The sequence below is a fragment of the Poecilia latipinna genome, unplaced genomic scaffold (genome assembly GCF_001443285.1).
Source record: "Poecilia latipinna isolate Pla-1442-1.1 unplaced genomic scaffold, P_latipinna-1.0 Scaffold225, whole genome shotgun sequence".
Taxonomy (NCBI): domain Eukaryota; kingdom Metazoa; phylum Chordata; class Actinopteri; order Cyprinodontiformes; family Poeciliidae; genus Poecilia; species Poecilia latipinna.
Genome location: NW_015112841.1, coordinates 52852 through 69298, shown reverse-complemented (window position 1 = coordinate 69298; position 16447 = coordinate 52852). Strand labels below are relative to the sequence as shown.

General features: G+C 40.6%; 1 protein-coding gene across 2 annotated transcripts in view; it reads right to left on the bottom strand.

Moving 5' to 3' along the window:
• Positions 1-4165: 4165 nt before the first annotated feature.
• Positions 4166-16447, bottom strand: part of slc8a4a (solute carrier family 8 member 4a) — a 41718-nt gene continuing 29436 nt past the window's right edge. For both annotated transcript variants that reach the window (XM_015031954.1, XM_015031955.1), the window contains exons 5-9: positions 14762-14868; positions 14035-14153; positions 12766-12865; positions 8054-8326; positions 4166-6242 (exon numbers count right to left, since the gene is read on the bottom strand). In XM_015031954.1, coding sequence (XP_014887440.1) covers positions 5863-6242; positions 8054-8326; positions 12766-12865; positions 14035-14153; positions 14762-14868 — 979 coding nt within the window. In that variant the 3' untranslated portion in view covers positions 4166-5862. The remainder of the gene's footprint in view (positions 6243-8053; positions 8327-12765; positions 12866-14034; positions 14154-14761; positions 14869-16447) is intronic.

Here is a 16447-nt window from a genome sequence, read left to right as displayed (position 1 = left end):
TATTGTCCTCGTACCTTTTAAAGCACCGCTGTACAATTATATTTTTGGAACTATGTTGTTTGATTTTTAGAATGAATTTTACTTAAATGAAATAAGCTGAAAACCTTATAATTTTAAAAAAAATGAAATTATAGTTATTTTGCTTTCTAATGACCTGCTCTGTGGTATAGTTAGCATTTTTCCAAGCATAAATAGACGAGCAGGTTTCTTCTCAATGATCCATCTAAAAATAATTATCATTTCAACCATTTTTGAGTTTTATTTTAATCACGTTTTCATTATAAAAAAGAAAAAAACTTAATTAATGACATGATTGTTAATTCACAAATACTTTCATATACATTTCTGATCATTTATTTGTATTATTTAACTTCAACATAGAAAGTACCGTTTGATGGCCAGCATCAATTGAAACGTCTGAATCGAAAGTGCCTTGAGACAACGTGTGTTGTGAATTGGTGCTGTGTAAAACTGAATTATTCCTCATTCAGTTATTTTTAAGACGTGCAATCAACTCTTTTGCCGTCTCTGTAATGGTTTCCTTTGAGGCTTTGTTATCTTTCGCAGGACCGTGTCCTATTTCGTTCGTCACAAGAAAAGGAGATGATTGGCAGGGATGTCACGCTGACCAGGAAATCGAAAAATCACAAAAAAGACTGGAGCCACGAGTTATCGTCTAATTTTAGCCGTCAGAGCAGCTTTAGCTGTTCCCAGCTGCTAAAAATGGCTGACAGTAGAGACATGCTGCGTCGATAATGGAAGGTCATATTTTATCTTTACCCTAAAAACTGCACAGCGTTTGACATTTTAGCATAAATCTTAGCTTCGTTTAACGGCTGTACAGCAGCATATTGTTACCTTCATCCATTCAGAGCCACAATGCATTTTATATCAGCATTTCTTTTCTCCTGTATCTCCTAAAACACATATTGGACAGTTCCCCCAAAGAGAAAAGCAATCTCAATTATGCTTCCGCGATAAATCCCCTGCCAACGCCGGAATCACTTTATCTCAGCAGCCCCCAGTCACAGCTGCGACTTTAATGAGTGAAGTCTTTCACATTTGCAATTTAGCAGCATGAGCCAGACAATAGTTCACATCCCATTTGTGAGGGACTTGGCACCTGCTGCTCATGATAAAATAATGATGTGCGAATCTGCTAATTGAAGGGATTACAACATTTGACACCTGCACTTTATGCGAGTCTACGACTAAAGCGCAGAAAGATTTGGTCAGTATTTTTGTCCCTCATGTCAGAAAATGAAAATTATAAGATATATCATTTTTAAATCAATATTTCAAGCTTTTATTGCTCGTAAATTTAAAGATAACAGCTTACAGATAATGAAAAAACAAAATTCGGTGTCTCAGAAAAGTTGACCATTATGTGAAATTGACTAAAAAACAGGATAATTTCAACAGGAACATCAGGATTCGTTACCTCTGCCTCAGCCCACTCCTTGGGAAACTCCCTCAAATCGCTGAAAAGATATTGCTCGACAATCGTCTTAAACCACACTTTTTCCTTCCACTCAACTTTTAAGGGATATCCATTCATTGTTGTCTAACTCCTGCAAGTTTTAGATCCACCCTTCTTGAATGGCTTTTTCACTTTACAGTAATGTTGTGGCAGGCTGAATGCTGGGTCTCCATCCTCTGTAGGTATTAGGTTATGTTTCACTTTATGCGTCATGAATCTACACAAGTATGAGCTTCACTTCCTGAAATGAGCAGCAAAAAATATTTAACTTTTTCACACTATTCTAATTTTGAAACATTCAAGGGGTGTAAATACTTTGGTAAAGCACGGTGTGTAAACAAACCGATCTAAGTAGTGACAGCCTGCCTCTGTGCGGCTGGAGGGACCGAAAATAAAACAGACACCAAAATAAAACGCACCTTTATTTTCAGTCTCCTCTGTCTGAAAAAATAAAACTCCTCCTTTCTGTATCCAGGAAGCTGAAAACAGAAGGCCACCCTTGACGAGTGCTTTTAGAAGGACTTGGAGAAATATAGGCCTTCAATTTAGAGCCATAATCTGAGACTTACATGAGTTTAGTAGAGAACTTAGAGGAGGGGTGTCCAAAGTGTGGCCCGGGGGCCATTTGTAGCCCTTGAAATGATTTTACTTGGCCCCTGACCAAAAGTCCAAGATGATAAGAATTTGGCCAACAACATAGGAAACAGGAAAAATTTGGAAATTGTCTGTTTTTTCTTTTAATAAGGCAACATTAAACCCCCTCGCTTAACCCTTTGTATTGCCTTGTTGCTGAAAATGTGCAATATAAATAAAACTACCTTTATCTTTACAGTCTGAAGCCTTTGGATCTTTAATGATAGATTTCATCAAAAAAAAAAAAAAAAACCGTTGAGCAGGTAAAACGAAAATAAATTATGTATTTTATTTTGAGTTTGAACATTCATAAGTCTTTGTCTGTTTATCCCCCCTGAAGGATTAAAGAACCTGCAGCACCACGAATCGTAAAGTTTGGGCATTTCACTTTCAAATGTTAGCATTTCAGCTAATTAGCCCTTTTACAAAAAACATTTTTGTACATAAAGGAACGATTTACATATAAAAACTGAGGTAATTTTCATAAATAATACTGAATATTTTGTTTGAATTAAAGTATATGCTGCATGACTCTGCCATATATATATAAACATTTTCGGGACAAGAACGCCCTCAGATGATCCCAATTAAAACATCCTTCAGTTTCCAGACCTTCATCCAGTTCAGCAACCACGACAAGTTAAAAGGGATTTTTTCATGTCTATAAATGGGGAGGGTGGTAAAAAAAACAAACATCTTTGAGTTATAGAGCAGAGTACAAGGTAATTCGACCATGAACAGAAAATTGCATGCGCCCACAAGTAATAATAATAATCTTTTTTGTCACACCAGGAGGTTTGCTTGCAAGTTAATGTGTTTGCAATTAAGGGATGTTTTTGCCTGCCATAAAAAGACAGTTATTAAGACACAGAGCTGCAGTCGGAGGATTATTCCACATCCTTTTTTACTCCCTTTCACATCATTCCCTGTATTTTTGCTGCTGCTTTTGGGGAGCATAAAGGTGATGTCAACGTTACCCAACCCTTTTTTTTTTACATACAAAAGTAATACAAACACTGCAAACCTTTCTGGGACCATAAATCATCAACATTTATTTCCACTTTTTATACATCAAACGTGCATATAAATAAAAGTAAAATAGATCATAGAAATAGCTCTACAGCAATACAGTAACAATAAATATGGCTATACACACTCCAGGTTAAATAAATAATAATAATAATAATAACAGTAATAAAAAAGACGGTAACACTCTCAAGTAATACTGTACACACATCCTGTTTATAACACATTTTTCAAGTCAAATCAAGAACTCTTTTGGTGCTTTCTAGTTGTGCCGATCGCTTCACTTGTTGCTTTCTGCTGTGCTTTTGTTGTACCAGTGTCAGCAAGACAGAGGTTAAAAGAAGAGTTTTTCAAATCTACACACAAACTATCACTTTTCTTGTTTTTTTGTTTTTTTTAATGTGAACAATACCCATGTCCCATTGGTGAAGTCTATTCTTTAAACAATATTATCCCAGAGAAAGGCTCACCTGTATACACACACACACACACACACACACACACACACACGCACGCACGCACGCACGCACACGTATATGTAAACTTCATAAATCTATCTAAAAGCAAACACTTTGCTTCAACTTCACAATTGTTGTAAAAAAACAAAACAAAATAAAATAAAAAAACGGGTCATTTCTTGGAAAAACTTGGCTGTCTGAAACCGATGGAGGAGGCTATGTGAGGAAAGGGCACCAGGCAGTGGAGAGAGCATGAAACAGCTGGGATTCACATGTACAGAAAAAAATAAATAAATACACCAACACTTCAACAGCCAGGTCCAAAAAACCACACACAGCATTTTATAAAATAGATTACCAAGAAGAAACCGTGAATCTGAGTACGTGCAAAAGTAAACACATCGAGTCTTTCACGAAACTCCCACGCACAATGGTCAACCTTTACATGATATACAATGAATAGTTAATGTTAATATTGATTACACAAACACGTCTTGTCCTTCTCGAGTCCTTCATATTGCACCGAAGCTCTACGTAACGTCACTCCATGCACCAGCGTTAATTTTTCATCCTCCACCGAGGAATCTCGAATGTCCGAGTCAGGATTGAGCGAACTGAATCGGTAGGTTACACAAAAAGACCAAGTAATGCTGCAGATGTCAAGCCAAAGAGCGGCTTGGTGGAACCAAAGCTGATTATATACAGTGAAAAAGTGTTGCGCACCTCACAGATTTCTTCTTTGTTTTTTTTTGTTTTTTTACATTTGTTTCAGATCCTCAAGCACATTTAAGGGACTTTCCATTGCCTCAGTAAAGGCCAGTGGTTATGATTTACCACTAACGCTGTTTGTTTCCTGTCTTGTTACGTTTTGAAAATACCTGGTAAGTGGGTTCAAACGTGAGGAGAAGAAGGGCATCCGTTTAAACGATCAGGTTTAAGTTTGCATGACGCTTTTGATGCGAAATGTCCATGCATGCTACAGATTAATTGGGTAATGACTGTCGGTGTTACTTTTCTGTGACGTCCCCATCTTGTTTTATTTATTTTTTCAATATAAGAACAGACCGACCATCAGGGAATGAATCAAAAGCCAAAAAAATCAGTAGGCGATGGCTCACGTTTCACTTTTGGTTTCCCTACTCCAGGTAGCACAGGTGTACAAACCGTCTGTACGGCCTAGTGTGAGGCTAAGTGAGATTAATGCGGAGCGACTGCTGTGACATCTGAGTCACGTTTGCATTGTTTCTGCAGCGGGGAGCGAACATGTGCTGTATGCACGGCGTGGGAGAGCTGTGCCATTCACATGGTGGAGTTCTTCTACAAATTCAAAAATCCATTGCAGGGGGGTTAATATGGCGATCAAATTGTTTATACTTTGAGCTGAATGTGTAAAAAGATGATGTGGAAGCGTCTTTTTAGTTGCAGCATCATGTTTTCAGATGCCTTTGAACCAAAAGGCTCACACGCAACAGGTGCAACGAGGTTTTAAGAAAGACTGTCGTCAAAATGGAGTGCAAAATACCAATTTACCAAAAAAAAAAAGAAAAAAAAAGGCATTTGGGAGAATATTCTATGCACTGATAAGACAGAAAAAAGAAAACTTTAAATGGATGGAAGTCTTTGTGGGAGTTTGCTGCTTTAGGACCAGGACGAGTTATCCTGATGCTATACGGGACAATGATCTGAAGCAGAGCAGGAAGAACACCTACAAATGGTTAAAAAATACCAAAAATTAAGATCTCAGAATGGCCTAGTTAAAGGCTGGAGCTAAGTCTGATTGAGAGCCTGGAGCATAACCCAAATTAGGTTCTTAATGCCCATCAACCCTCAAATGTTCTTGATTTTGTAAGAAATTCTGCAAAGGAGAGTAGGTCATAATTTTTATGGTGCCAATTATTTTACTCCTGTTATCACGGTTTGATATTAAAAATTATTTGAAGATCTAAAACACGTAAATGTGACCAAATAAAAAGGAAAAACGGAAGAAATCTGTCGGGGGGGGTAAGTACATTTTCACAGCTCTGTAAACGTCATAAGAAGTAAGTATTTTAGCGTAGGAAAAGAAAGTTTAGCTTCAGTGGCTAAAGCTAGCTTTCACAGCGTCATCAGCGGTAACAAAGTCCCAAAGTCCTTAAGTGCATCATTTTCTAGATTTTGTGCTATATCAATAATAAGTGATGATACAAATAGTTAGAAATCTTGTGAGAAAACTGTAAAAACAAGAAGAGGAGTCATGTCTGTACTTTCTTATTTTTTGCCTTGTGTTTAGAAGCCAGGCACGTGGCAGTACGCCTCCAAGGAGGCCAACAGGATGTAGATGAACCAGAGGGAGAGGAAGAGGAACAAGGTGAGGAGCTTGGCTGTCCGTGGGCCCCCGAGCTCGCCGCCCGAAACGCTGGGGCGCCTGCGGTAGAGCAGCACGAGCACGCACACCAGCGCCATGATGGTGAAGAGGGTGACGGAGAAGGCCAGCGAGCCCGGGTTCACCTTGAATGGTTCACCTTTGGTGTTCCAGAAAACGGCGGCGATGGTCCACGCCACCCCGATGCCCAGGAAAACGTTCACCGCGTTGCTGCCCGTCACGTTCCCAATGGAGGCGTCGGCGTACTGGTCTTGGATGGCGGCCACTTTACTCGCGAATGTGTCTGTGGAGGAGAGGACGAGAGAAACGGGGTTTGTCTTTAAACCTACGCAACCGGCTGATGACAAATGCAAGGTCCCAGAGTCACCTTGCACAACTGGAGCAGCTCCAGTTTTCCTGGCATTGATTTTTTTTCTAATCAGACTTATCAAAGCCGTCTGTGAACTGCGGTGGCCTATTGATGGGCGCATTGTCATTCTTGGGGAGGCTTTTCTCATCAGGATAGAAATCTGTCATTGTGGGATAACGGTAATTGCTTACAGAGACTCACTCTGGATCTGCAGTGACCCTTCTACCTGCAGGAATGAGGCGGTTCAATCTGTATGCCGGTAAAGCACAGAGTGAGTATCGGCTGCCAAACTGGACTCAAGGCAGAGTCTGATTAAAGAGCTAATGTCTCAGCAAGATCTAGAAAAAGTCATCCACGCGTTTATCTTTAGTCGCTTTGGTTACCGCAGTAGTCTCTTCACTATTTGCCTAAAAAACATCCAGACCCGGATCGCTGCTGCTCAAGTTCTCGCTAAAACCAGGAAGACAGAAAGCATCACTGCTGTCGCTCAACACAGCAAAACAGCCGAAACACTGAGTTCCTTTAATCCAAGGCCAAAACCTTCACCTATTTAGAGCTGCCTTTGATTCATAGTAACTGGAACATTGATCAATAAATATGATTCTGATGACGACTTTTGACAAAACAAACTGACGATCGTCTGTTTCATACTTTGTGATTGTTGTGTTTTTATGATGTAGAGCACTTTAAACCGCCCTAAAGACGCTAATTGTGGTATATATATAAACTTGACTTGAAAGTTGATTTGAAGCACAATAGTTTTTATAAACCTAATTAAATACAGACGAGCACAGAGAGCACACTGATTAGGCTCTCAACGCAGATACAAAAGCTTTGCAGAAACACTTTTGACGTAGCGTTTAGAAAAGCGACACGCTGACAGAGTGTCAGGGAAGATACGAGCGATGCAAATTTCATTAAACGAACTGTGGCAGGCGGAGTGGGTGAAGCAACGCACGAGCTGCCGGGGTTAGGAAACAAGTTCAGGAGCGGCGCCTCGTTTGTAACAAGGGCAGTTCTTCTTTGTCTCGATTTCGCAAAATTACGAGATACAAAACTCGTCTACATGGGGAAACTTTGTCATTTTTTGCGAGGTTTATGTCTCGTTAAAAGCAAAACGTGTTCCCGTTCAAACGAGAAAAGACGTAGCAGTGAAACGGCACCGTCTTGTGGGATGTTTGAGTGTTGTGTAGCAGAAGCAGGACGGAGAATCAGAGCGAGCCTCTTTACGTTTTTCTGAGAAGTCGCAATTCCCGATTTGAAGGACGTGTTAAAATGAGAAAGCTGCTCATTTTAACGAAACGCATCTCCTGAATTAATGTTTTAGCCACATATATACAGGTATATTAAGGCACATTTTAAACATGACTACCAAAACCTCTGAATAAACATGTTGTGCATCCCTAAACAAAGCTATCAACTGTCTTCCATTTTGCATGCTTGTGTTCTTCACTCAAACCTGTCAGGCTAATAGATACTCTTGTTGTGCCTCAAAGACACACAAGAAAAAAATAAATTGAGGAAACGGCGACGTGGTAATACAAGCCGATCGTACAAGTGAGAACTGTGTTTTTCTTTGTTTACGTCTTGTTAAGGTGCTAAGTGAGAGCATTGGAGATAATTCCTCTGACAGCTCAGGAGAACAAGAGGTTACGTAAGTCTCCCCCGAGCAGCTGCTTCTGCGCCACAGGCGAAAAACCCAGGGGGATTACAGAGCAGGTCGATTCCTCGGCACGGACGCCCACCTGGAACAGAGGTGCCGAGGGCAACAAACACCACGGCGGTGACCGAGTCCTTCAGGCCGACGGTGCATCCGAAGTGCGAGGCCAAGTCGCCCGTCACGGCCGTCAGGGCGCCGATGAGGGAAATGGAGACGAAGAAGCAGGCCCAGCCGTTCCAGTATTCGGTCGGGGGGACGAAGGCGAAGAGGACTTTCCAGAAAACCGTCAGGAAGTGCATGATGTAGTCAAAGCAGGACGGCAGCCGCTCCTCCCCGCTCTCCTCTTCGTCGTCGTCACCTAGCGGGAGCACATGAACGAAAAGCAAAAGCAGAGGGAATCAGCAGCTGCCCGAAAGGAAATCTGGCGATTAGCACGTCTTTCTTCTGCTGTTGCCACTGGGCTTTGTGGGGTTTTGTTCATCACCAAGGAACCCGCGCTGCGTAAAGCGTCTGTCTGCTGTACTTAACGTTATCAAGATGTCACCGTTGCGCTAACGAGGATTCAGACCTGACTTGACCCAGGTGTCACCAATGTGCTCCGGGGGGAAGCTAGCGACACGAGGACATCAGTCAAGGCAATTATACCGATTGATGGTTCACACACACAAGCAGGATCTGTGTTGTTGTTTTTAAAACAAGTAAAGTTCACAATAATTACCCTGTTGAGGCAGCTACAGCCTCCCTTTCTGTTCGTTAGTAGATGTTTTACAGACATATATGGAGCAAGCTGTTGCTAAGCCACTATTAAATTAATATTATAAAACTACACAGTTAGAACAAAGCGTGTATGCAAAATGATCAGTTTCTCTGATTTCACTCTATAGGTTTATATTTGAGTGGAATGAACTTTGTTCTTTTATTCTATGAACTACTGACGTCATGTCTCTGAAATTCAAAGCTAAAATTTTGTATTTATTTGCAGAAAATAAAAAGGGTCAAAATAAAGAAAACGATGCAGTGCTTTCAGACCGCAAACAATGCAAAGAAAATAAGTTCATGTTCATTTAGAAACAACAAAGCTGATATTTTAAGTCGGAAATCTGTGTTTCGTGGAATAACCGGGAGGTTCTCAATAGGATTCATTGCAGTTAGCTCTTAATTTTTTTCCAGAGCTTTACATTCACATTTTAAATATTATTTTATCAATCAAATCAACAGTTTTGTCTGTATAATACTAGACTACATGAATGCGAAATCATATTTCATATAATTTAATTTCAAGAGGAATTAGTCAAACGCAGAGACACTGTTTGTAGTTTTATCGATACTTTTATCGATCTTGACCCAAAATGAAAATGAGTTTGACTCTCTTAATTTAAGCCACATATACCACAGAGCTGTCAGTCGATCTTTGGTGTTGGAAAGTTTCCCCAAATCAAAGGGAGTCCCTCAGGGTCCCGCAAAAACCTTGGGCTTGCCCTACATGTTGAGTAGCAGCAGATGGCGGCTCATATTAAGTCCGGTTCTGCTGGAGGTCGGTTCTGGTTGGAAGCGAGTCATTAATCTCCACTGCTGCCGTGTGTCTGTGCAGGAGGCGAAGTCGGTAACTCAACCTGTCGAGCGTCCTGGATCCGACTTTAACCAGTCGGCAAAGAAAAATTAATTACACCGAATTACATTTTAGTTCAGACTGAACAGGAATGTGTGCAACTGAATTTGGATCCGACTGTGGCCGTTTATGCACAAGAACTGGACCTGTTTATTTTATGACTGAATTATAATTACCATCGAGATTTGAGAGGAAACCTGTCGTGCTGACAGATTTGGCCGATGAAGCCCGTTGTCTGGGCTCCAATAATTTCAGATTCTCGTTTCTGTGGCAGAGTGACCGACAACAAACAAACTATTTGCAAGCAACACTGTGAAAAACAGCGGACCGATGCTGAAGTTAGCATCTGCTTCAGTTTGCAACCAATAGGAACCAGCTTCAGCGGGGTAAGCTGATTTTAAAATAAACTGATTAAACTTTTAGTCAATTTAGATTTCTGTCTACAACTCTCACTCATTAATGAAATCTTTATTGCAGTTGTAAAACCACCGAAAATATGGATAAAATCTGGTCTCATCTCATTCTCATGAAAAATACTGTCCTATCATATAACCTCAGTAGCTACATGTCTAAATACATCACGATAAAACTACTCTGTTATCCTCTTTTAAACAAAAGCTCTGCGAAACTTTAAAAGCAATGAATTTACTAGTGGTAGTAAATCTTTAGGAGATCTGTACAATGACATACTACACCTTCCTGCTAATATCCTCATCAAACTCTGATTTTTCTGAGAGAAAAATCCGTGACTGATTCTGTCGCCCTGATCAGTTTTAAATCTGCCCTGCAGAATTAACATAATATCACTTTCTTTCCTCCCTTTAGGTATTATACGGAGAGAATATCAGAGATCATCTGAAAGAAAACAAAATGGTAGAGAAGTTCTGACACTTTGTGAAAGAGGTTGTGTTTTGACAGGTCTGCGTCCAAACCTCCAGAGCTGCTGTGAATATCAACATGCACTGAAGAGTCTAATACCTCACCGCAGCAGTAAAGACGCATTTGCTGACCTGCGATGTGAAAGAACATCTTTGAAAGAATGATTTTCAGGCTTCAGACCGTCCTGTCTTCAAGCAAACAGCATGAGTCAACCCTCCACCAGAGAGCCTTCCCTATATAATAATAATAATAATAATAATAATAATAATAATAATAATAATAATAATAATTCAGTTTTAAAATAGAGAATAGCTGAAGGAAAAAAAAATGTTTTGTTAGGTCTACTTTTTTTTTTTTTTTAAATCATTATCTCAAACACTTAAAGTGGTAAAAATATCCTCCTGATTGCAGACGATTATGCTACAGCAGGTTTTGTTATTCGCTCAGTTCAGGAAAACTCCAACAAGCCGGCCTGATCTGATTGTTATTTTAAAAACATAAATTCACTCACGAATCGATGTCTTTACCACTGAGATCGAAACAACGACTGAAGGTGCAAAGGACAAGCAGCATATATTGCTTTAAAATAGATGCAGCTGCAAACAGAATTGCACGATAAAGATGTGAGATATCTTCCAAATCAAGACAAGAGCCTCATATTCAAGAAGGTTAACTGAGTAATCCGACTATTTGTAATAATACGTCTCCCAGACAGAATAATGCAGCGATGGGATTTGTTTGACCTCAGAGTAATTATACAACACATTCAGCCAAGCTTAGACTTCATTCTGCTTTAAAGACACCAGCATAGTTTCATTGTAAAGTTATTATGGTTTATGGCTCACTTCCTCTAAGAATGACGTGCATTTGTATTTTGTTTAAATTCCCCCCATGATTAAATTTAAATGTAACCATGTCTCTCATCTTTTAGAAAAAATATTGACCAACTTCATGTAAAATTGATCTTGAACTGTCACATCTCATCTTTTCTCTGTTAAAATGCTTTTTTGTTCTGAGTTACAGACTTTTAGACTAATTTAAACATGCAGAAAAAGTACCAGAACTACACAGAACCAGTGTTGAAAGTTAGCTGTACCATCGCTTTCTGTTTTATGGGAAGGCTGCCCTGGAAATCCTCACTTTGTTTTCTGCGATTTTCCAAAAGGAAATCAGTCGAGAGTGAACCGATTTATTGTCCCACTAAATTCACATGCATATTGACCCCTTTACCAGCTGAATTTAGTTACAGTAAACACATCTTACCACAAATTATTGATGTTTTATTGCCAAACAGACTCCAAATTAAGATTTGTATCCATTTAGTAGTGGGTACTGTTGTGACGTCTAACATTTTTTACACGTACATCAACTTACATGTGCTGTTGCTATGGTTACAGCTTGTCAAGAGGACGGTGATGTCCCTGACATTAATGACTCTGAAGTGATGACTGTGAGAGCTCTGATGAACTAGAGACCAACCCGTTGGCTGCTGTACTTCTGATTTCAGTGTCTCTTTTAAGGAAAGCTTTACCGTAACTTCCTAAAGTTTGAACTGTAACCAGATCAAGTTTTCATTGCTAATAAAAGTGGTTTGAGGTCAAACTTGTATCTTTTTTGTATGTGTTGCTACAATAATCTGTTTAACCTGTTTTGTCAATTGGTAGGAGTTCTACAAATGGAATAATTTATGATTATTATAGATCATTTTTTCAAAGGCAGTGGTTTGATTAGATTTTTTGAATTGATAAAATTAAAGCTCTGTAAAACAAGGTGAAAATAAAAAACTATTCATTTTGGAAGCTGCTGAGCCGTGCCGAAATGTGTGTTCTTGACAACAATGAGGTAAATTCTCAGCAGGAACGGACTTCCGTACGTTTTCACTATTTTACATGTTTTCAATCAAACGTTGCTGACTTTAAGCTGGAACAAACAAAATGAAAACTTCTGGGTCGGGAAAGTCGATTTACTGATTTTGTGTGAGAGAATCTGAAAGTTTCACAAAACAAATGGCTTTTTGTGAAAGAGCAGAGCGCCGAGAGTCGCATAAACTGTCCAGAGCCGCTTTTACGGCGGGGCTCATCAGGAATTCAGCACGTAATGCATTTTTAATCAGCTGTCAGCTTCAAACAGATGCAGCAAATAAACGCTGAATCGCCGAAGGGCGTTAGAACTTCAAACTGAGACGCTCGTCTTTGGGGCTTTAACGAGAGCGAAGCACGACAGGCGGCTGGCGGGACCTGGTCCGGACCGCGCGGGTCCGCCTTCGCCGGGAGGAGCAGATGTTAAGCGTTCAGGTGCGTGTGGCTCACCTGCGCTGACGGTGACGGCGCTGACAAACTGCTCCCTCCAGCTGCTGCTGCCCACCACCAGCGCCAGGTTGGTCTTCTTGATCAGCTTGTCCACGGTGCTCTGGAGACGAACACGGAGACAGAGACAAGAAGCCGTGAGACACACATTATCGGCGCAGGCTTAGCAAGAAGTGACACGGGAGACACTGATGAGGTGACCGAGGGTACAATTACTGGCGTCTCTCATCCCACTGCGGTGCACAGTGAGTCACAGAACCAGATTTGGAGGGAGGTGGGGTTGAGCTGGGCTTCATGCCCACAGGAAACAGAGCCAGTGTGGGGAGCCGGGAGTCTCAGATCTGTATCATGTAGCAGCTTAAATGCTCTTAAATAGTCTTAAAGGAACACAACGGCCAGTTTCACACGCAGGCATCAGTTTACTCTGCGAACACACTGCGTCCCGTGGCAGGAACGGGAGAAATAATAAGGCTGATGTCATGGTGATGTAATCAGGGGGTCTCAGATCGGATTAGCAGAACAAACCAGAGGCCAAACAGGCGTCGTCTTCTCAGGTCTGAACCTGCAGAAAAGGCCTTTTTCCTACAGTAGATTTTATTTGCTTTTGTTGTAAAATCACATCCGTTCTCTATCAATAATAACTCCTATTAAAATTGCGTGTGCCGCGTAGAGACGTTAGTTTGCAACACGAACACGCTTCATAATCCAACACAGATCTTTGGCTGAGTTAAGATAGTTGCTGTAAAAGATGAAATTATGTAATTTGATGAACACTGCTATAACATTTGGAGATTACTCTTGGTCTCTAGGTTTTGTCTCTTAACATACAGAGCTTTTATGCTCTCTACCCTCATAACTTGAAATTTAAAGACTGTGGTATTTTTTAATTTTCTTTATTTTCTCACCTACAAGCCAAATCAGAGCCTCAAAATGCCTCTGCTTTCCATCAAGAACTTTGACAAGCTTGTCCAGAAAACTGAGACAGAAATAAAGAATCCTCTACTTGCTGATGTAAATGATACATCGTGTTGATTCAAAATAACGAAAGGACTTACAGACACATATCCAGCAGCAAACTGTTCGCACTCTAACTTTCTCAGCGCAAATAATATGACGTGTCTACAGAATAATTCTTAGCAGCTTCATGTTTCAAATGAATTACAGCCAGGTAAAAACAGCGTCAACTATGCTGTTTATCCGCCAGCGCAAGATGTAAACAAGAGATCTTGTTTTAGGAGGAGAGTGGCTCAGAACTGCTGGCTTTTAAGTTACCTTGAACTCGTAGGATTCCTCAATGACCACCTCCAGCTTGGTGTGCTCTCCCAGGACGGGGCAGCCCATCTTTGACACGTCCTCTGGACCCACCGCCGTTTTGTTGTCATTGGTGTCCCCTGTGCAGATCGGCAGAAGCAAAAACTTTGATTGCACCTATAACTAGAGCCAGGCATCCTGTGACGTTTCAGAGGTTTGAGAGAACATCAGTGAACAACACTGGAATTAAAAAAAAAAACCTCTTGTTTTTCAATATAAATTCTTTGTGCTAGGATGAAACTGCGATGGAAACATTTCTGTCACATCACACGTCTCATGCGTTCAACAACTGGACCTTACTACTGGAGGAAATGACGAAGAAGATGACAGGAAGATGGTGGCGCGCCATGTTTTTTTAATGATGTCGCGTGAACAAACATGTTAACGTGATTTTTAACGCATTTCTTCTTTTAATGGAAACATAGCAGGTGCGAAATTGTGTGTTTCCGACTGTAGTGGAACATCACCGAAGTTACGTACAAACAGCTAGTGTTGAAAGAAAGCATCAACCCCCCCCAGCTCTGTCACAAACCATGAAAGAGACACAGCTAGCCTTGTGGGGAAAGGTAGTCTGGTCACATGAGCCCAAAATGCTACTTTCTGATCCTCCAAAACACGCGGCAGAGAACCGAGCTCACCCTCTCTTCCATCATTAAACATGGAGAAACTCATGACTGAAGAGACTCACCATGCCTCTGTCCCACCTCCAGCAGCACGGGTTCCTCCAACACAATGGTGAACGTCTTATTCTTCTCATATTCCTCGTCATCGATTATCTTCACATTCAGCAGCTTCCTGGAGACAGACAGGAAACAAACAAATAAAACAATGCACCGACGACATTTAAACGTTTTAATCGGCTCCTTTATAAACATCAGTCAGGAAATCTTTTTTTTTTTTTTTTTACAGTAGCACACAAAACACTTGATGATTATGTCCATGATTTATTGCAGAGATTCGGGTAAAACAAATGTTTCAGCCCACACAATGAATCATGAAACTGTTAGGTAAGAGGGTGGAAACTGAAGTGCTCCACAAAATATCCTGTAATGCCGAGCAAAATAAAACATTTTTTTCCCTTTCCCCCAGCACTCCACAAGAGGGCGGACTCCTTCTACATCATTAAGTCCATTAAAGTACGAGCGTGTAGCGACATGGCCCACACCCCTCCCACACACTTCACATCCTAATTCAGATTACCAGAGAAGTTCGCTGTGGAAATTATAAGAGCTAACTTGCAGGGGGGGGACCCAGCAAACTCCTAAACCAAATCCCAGAAACGCATTTCTTACATCTGAATGCAGCACGAAACACGAGGTGTTGAGCTGTGACCACCATATTTTCTTTTTCTTCAGCACCGCTTCAGAATCCTACGCTGTCACAGCCCGTCTCTCTCTCTCTCTGCATCTCCCTAATGATATGTGGGTGGTTGTCTATTTCTGTCTACACACATACACTCAGGGTCTGACAAGGCGCAGGGAGAACGTTCAGTCGCAGAACACAAGATATTTTATTTTAAACACCAATGATCACGTCATCCCGCTGTTTAATGTCAGGGAGAGTCATGCCAGTGGGAGCAGAGTGATTCGCTGCAAAGCCTCGGATCCTCACAGAGAAAAAGAAGAGTTTATGTACATGCATGGTAGTTTATTTTTGAAGCTTCCTGTTTGGGTCTTAAAATAAAAAATAAAAATTAAAAAAATGTGAAGGTTCACGAGGCAGTATTTGCCCACTAACATGAGCTGATTAAACCGCTGAAGACGTTTCTGTTACAAATGTATTATTTAGCCATTTTATTAGAGCACAGCTTACCTTTTGGACCCCCGTTTTGTCCGAAAACTAGCTTAATCCCAAGTCAAGGTTTTCCTCAAAGATACACAGCAAATTTGGAAGTGTTCCATCAACTCCTACAGAGTTGAATTCAACATTTTGAAAATGTATATATTGGTCCACTCTGGATGGTGTAGAAATTACACTTTAGAAAGTGTTACTTGTGATATAGTTGAATCAACACTCACAGTAGTTGAAATTAAACACACATCAGTGTTGACTTACTCAACACTAGTGTATTTTGTCAAAAGTTAACACTACAAACATGTTAACTCAACACAGAACGGTGTAAAATATATATTAACATAGAAATCTGAGTTTTAAAAAACCACTGGCAGAGTGTGCTGTGGTGGTGCAGGGGTTAAGCACAACCCACATATGGAGGCTCTAGTTTTCAATGCGGCTGTCGTGGGTTCGCTTCCCAGTCTCCCCCTTCTCTCATTATCCACTTTTTTCTTTGTCAATTTACTACCAAATAAAAGCAACTAGAGCAATTAAAACTTTTTTTCCCCCCAGAAACTATTGGCCATCAATAATCTCCAAA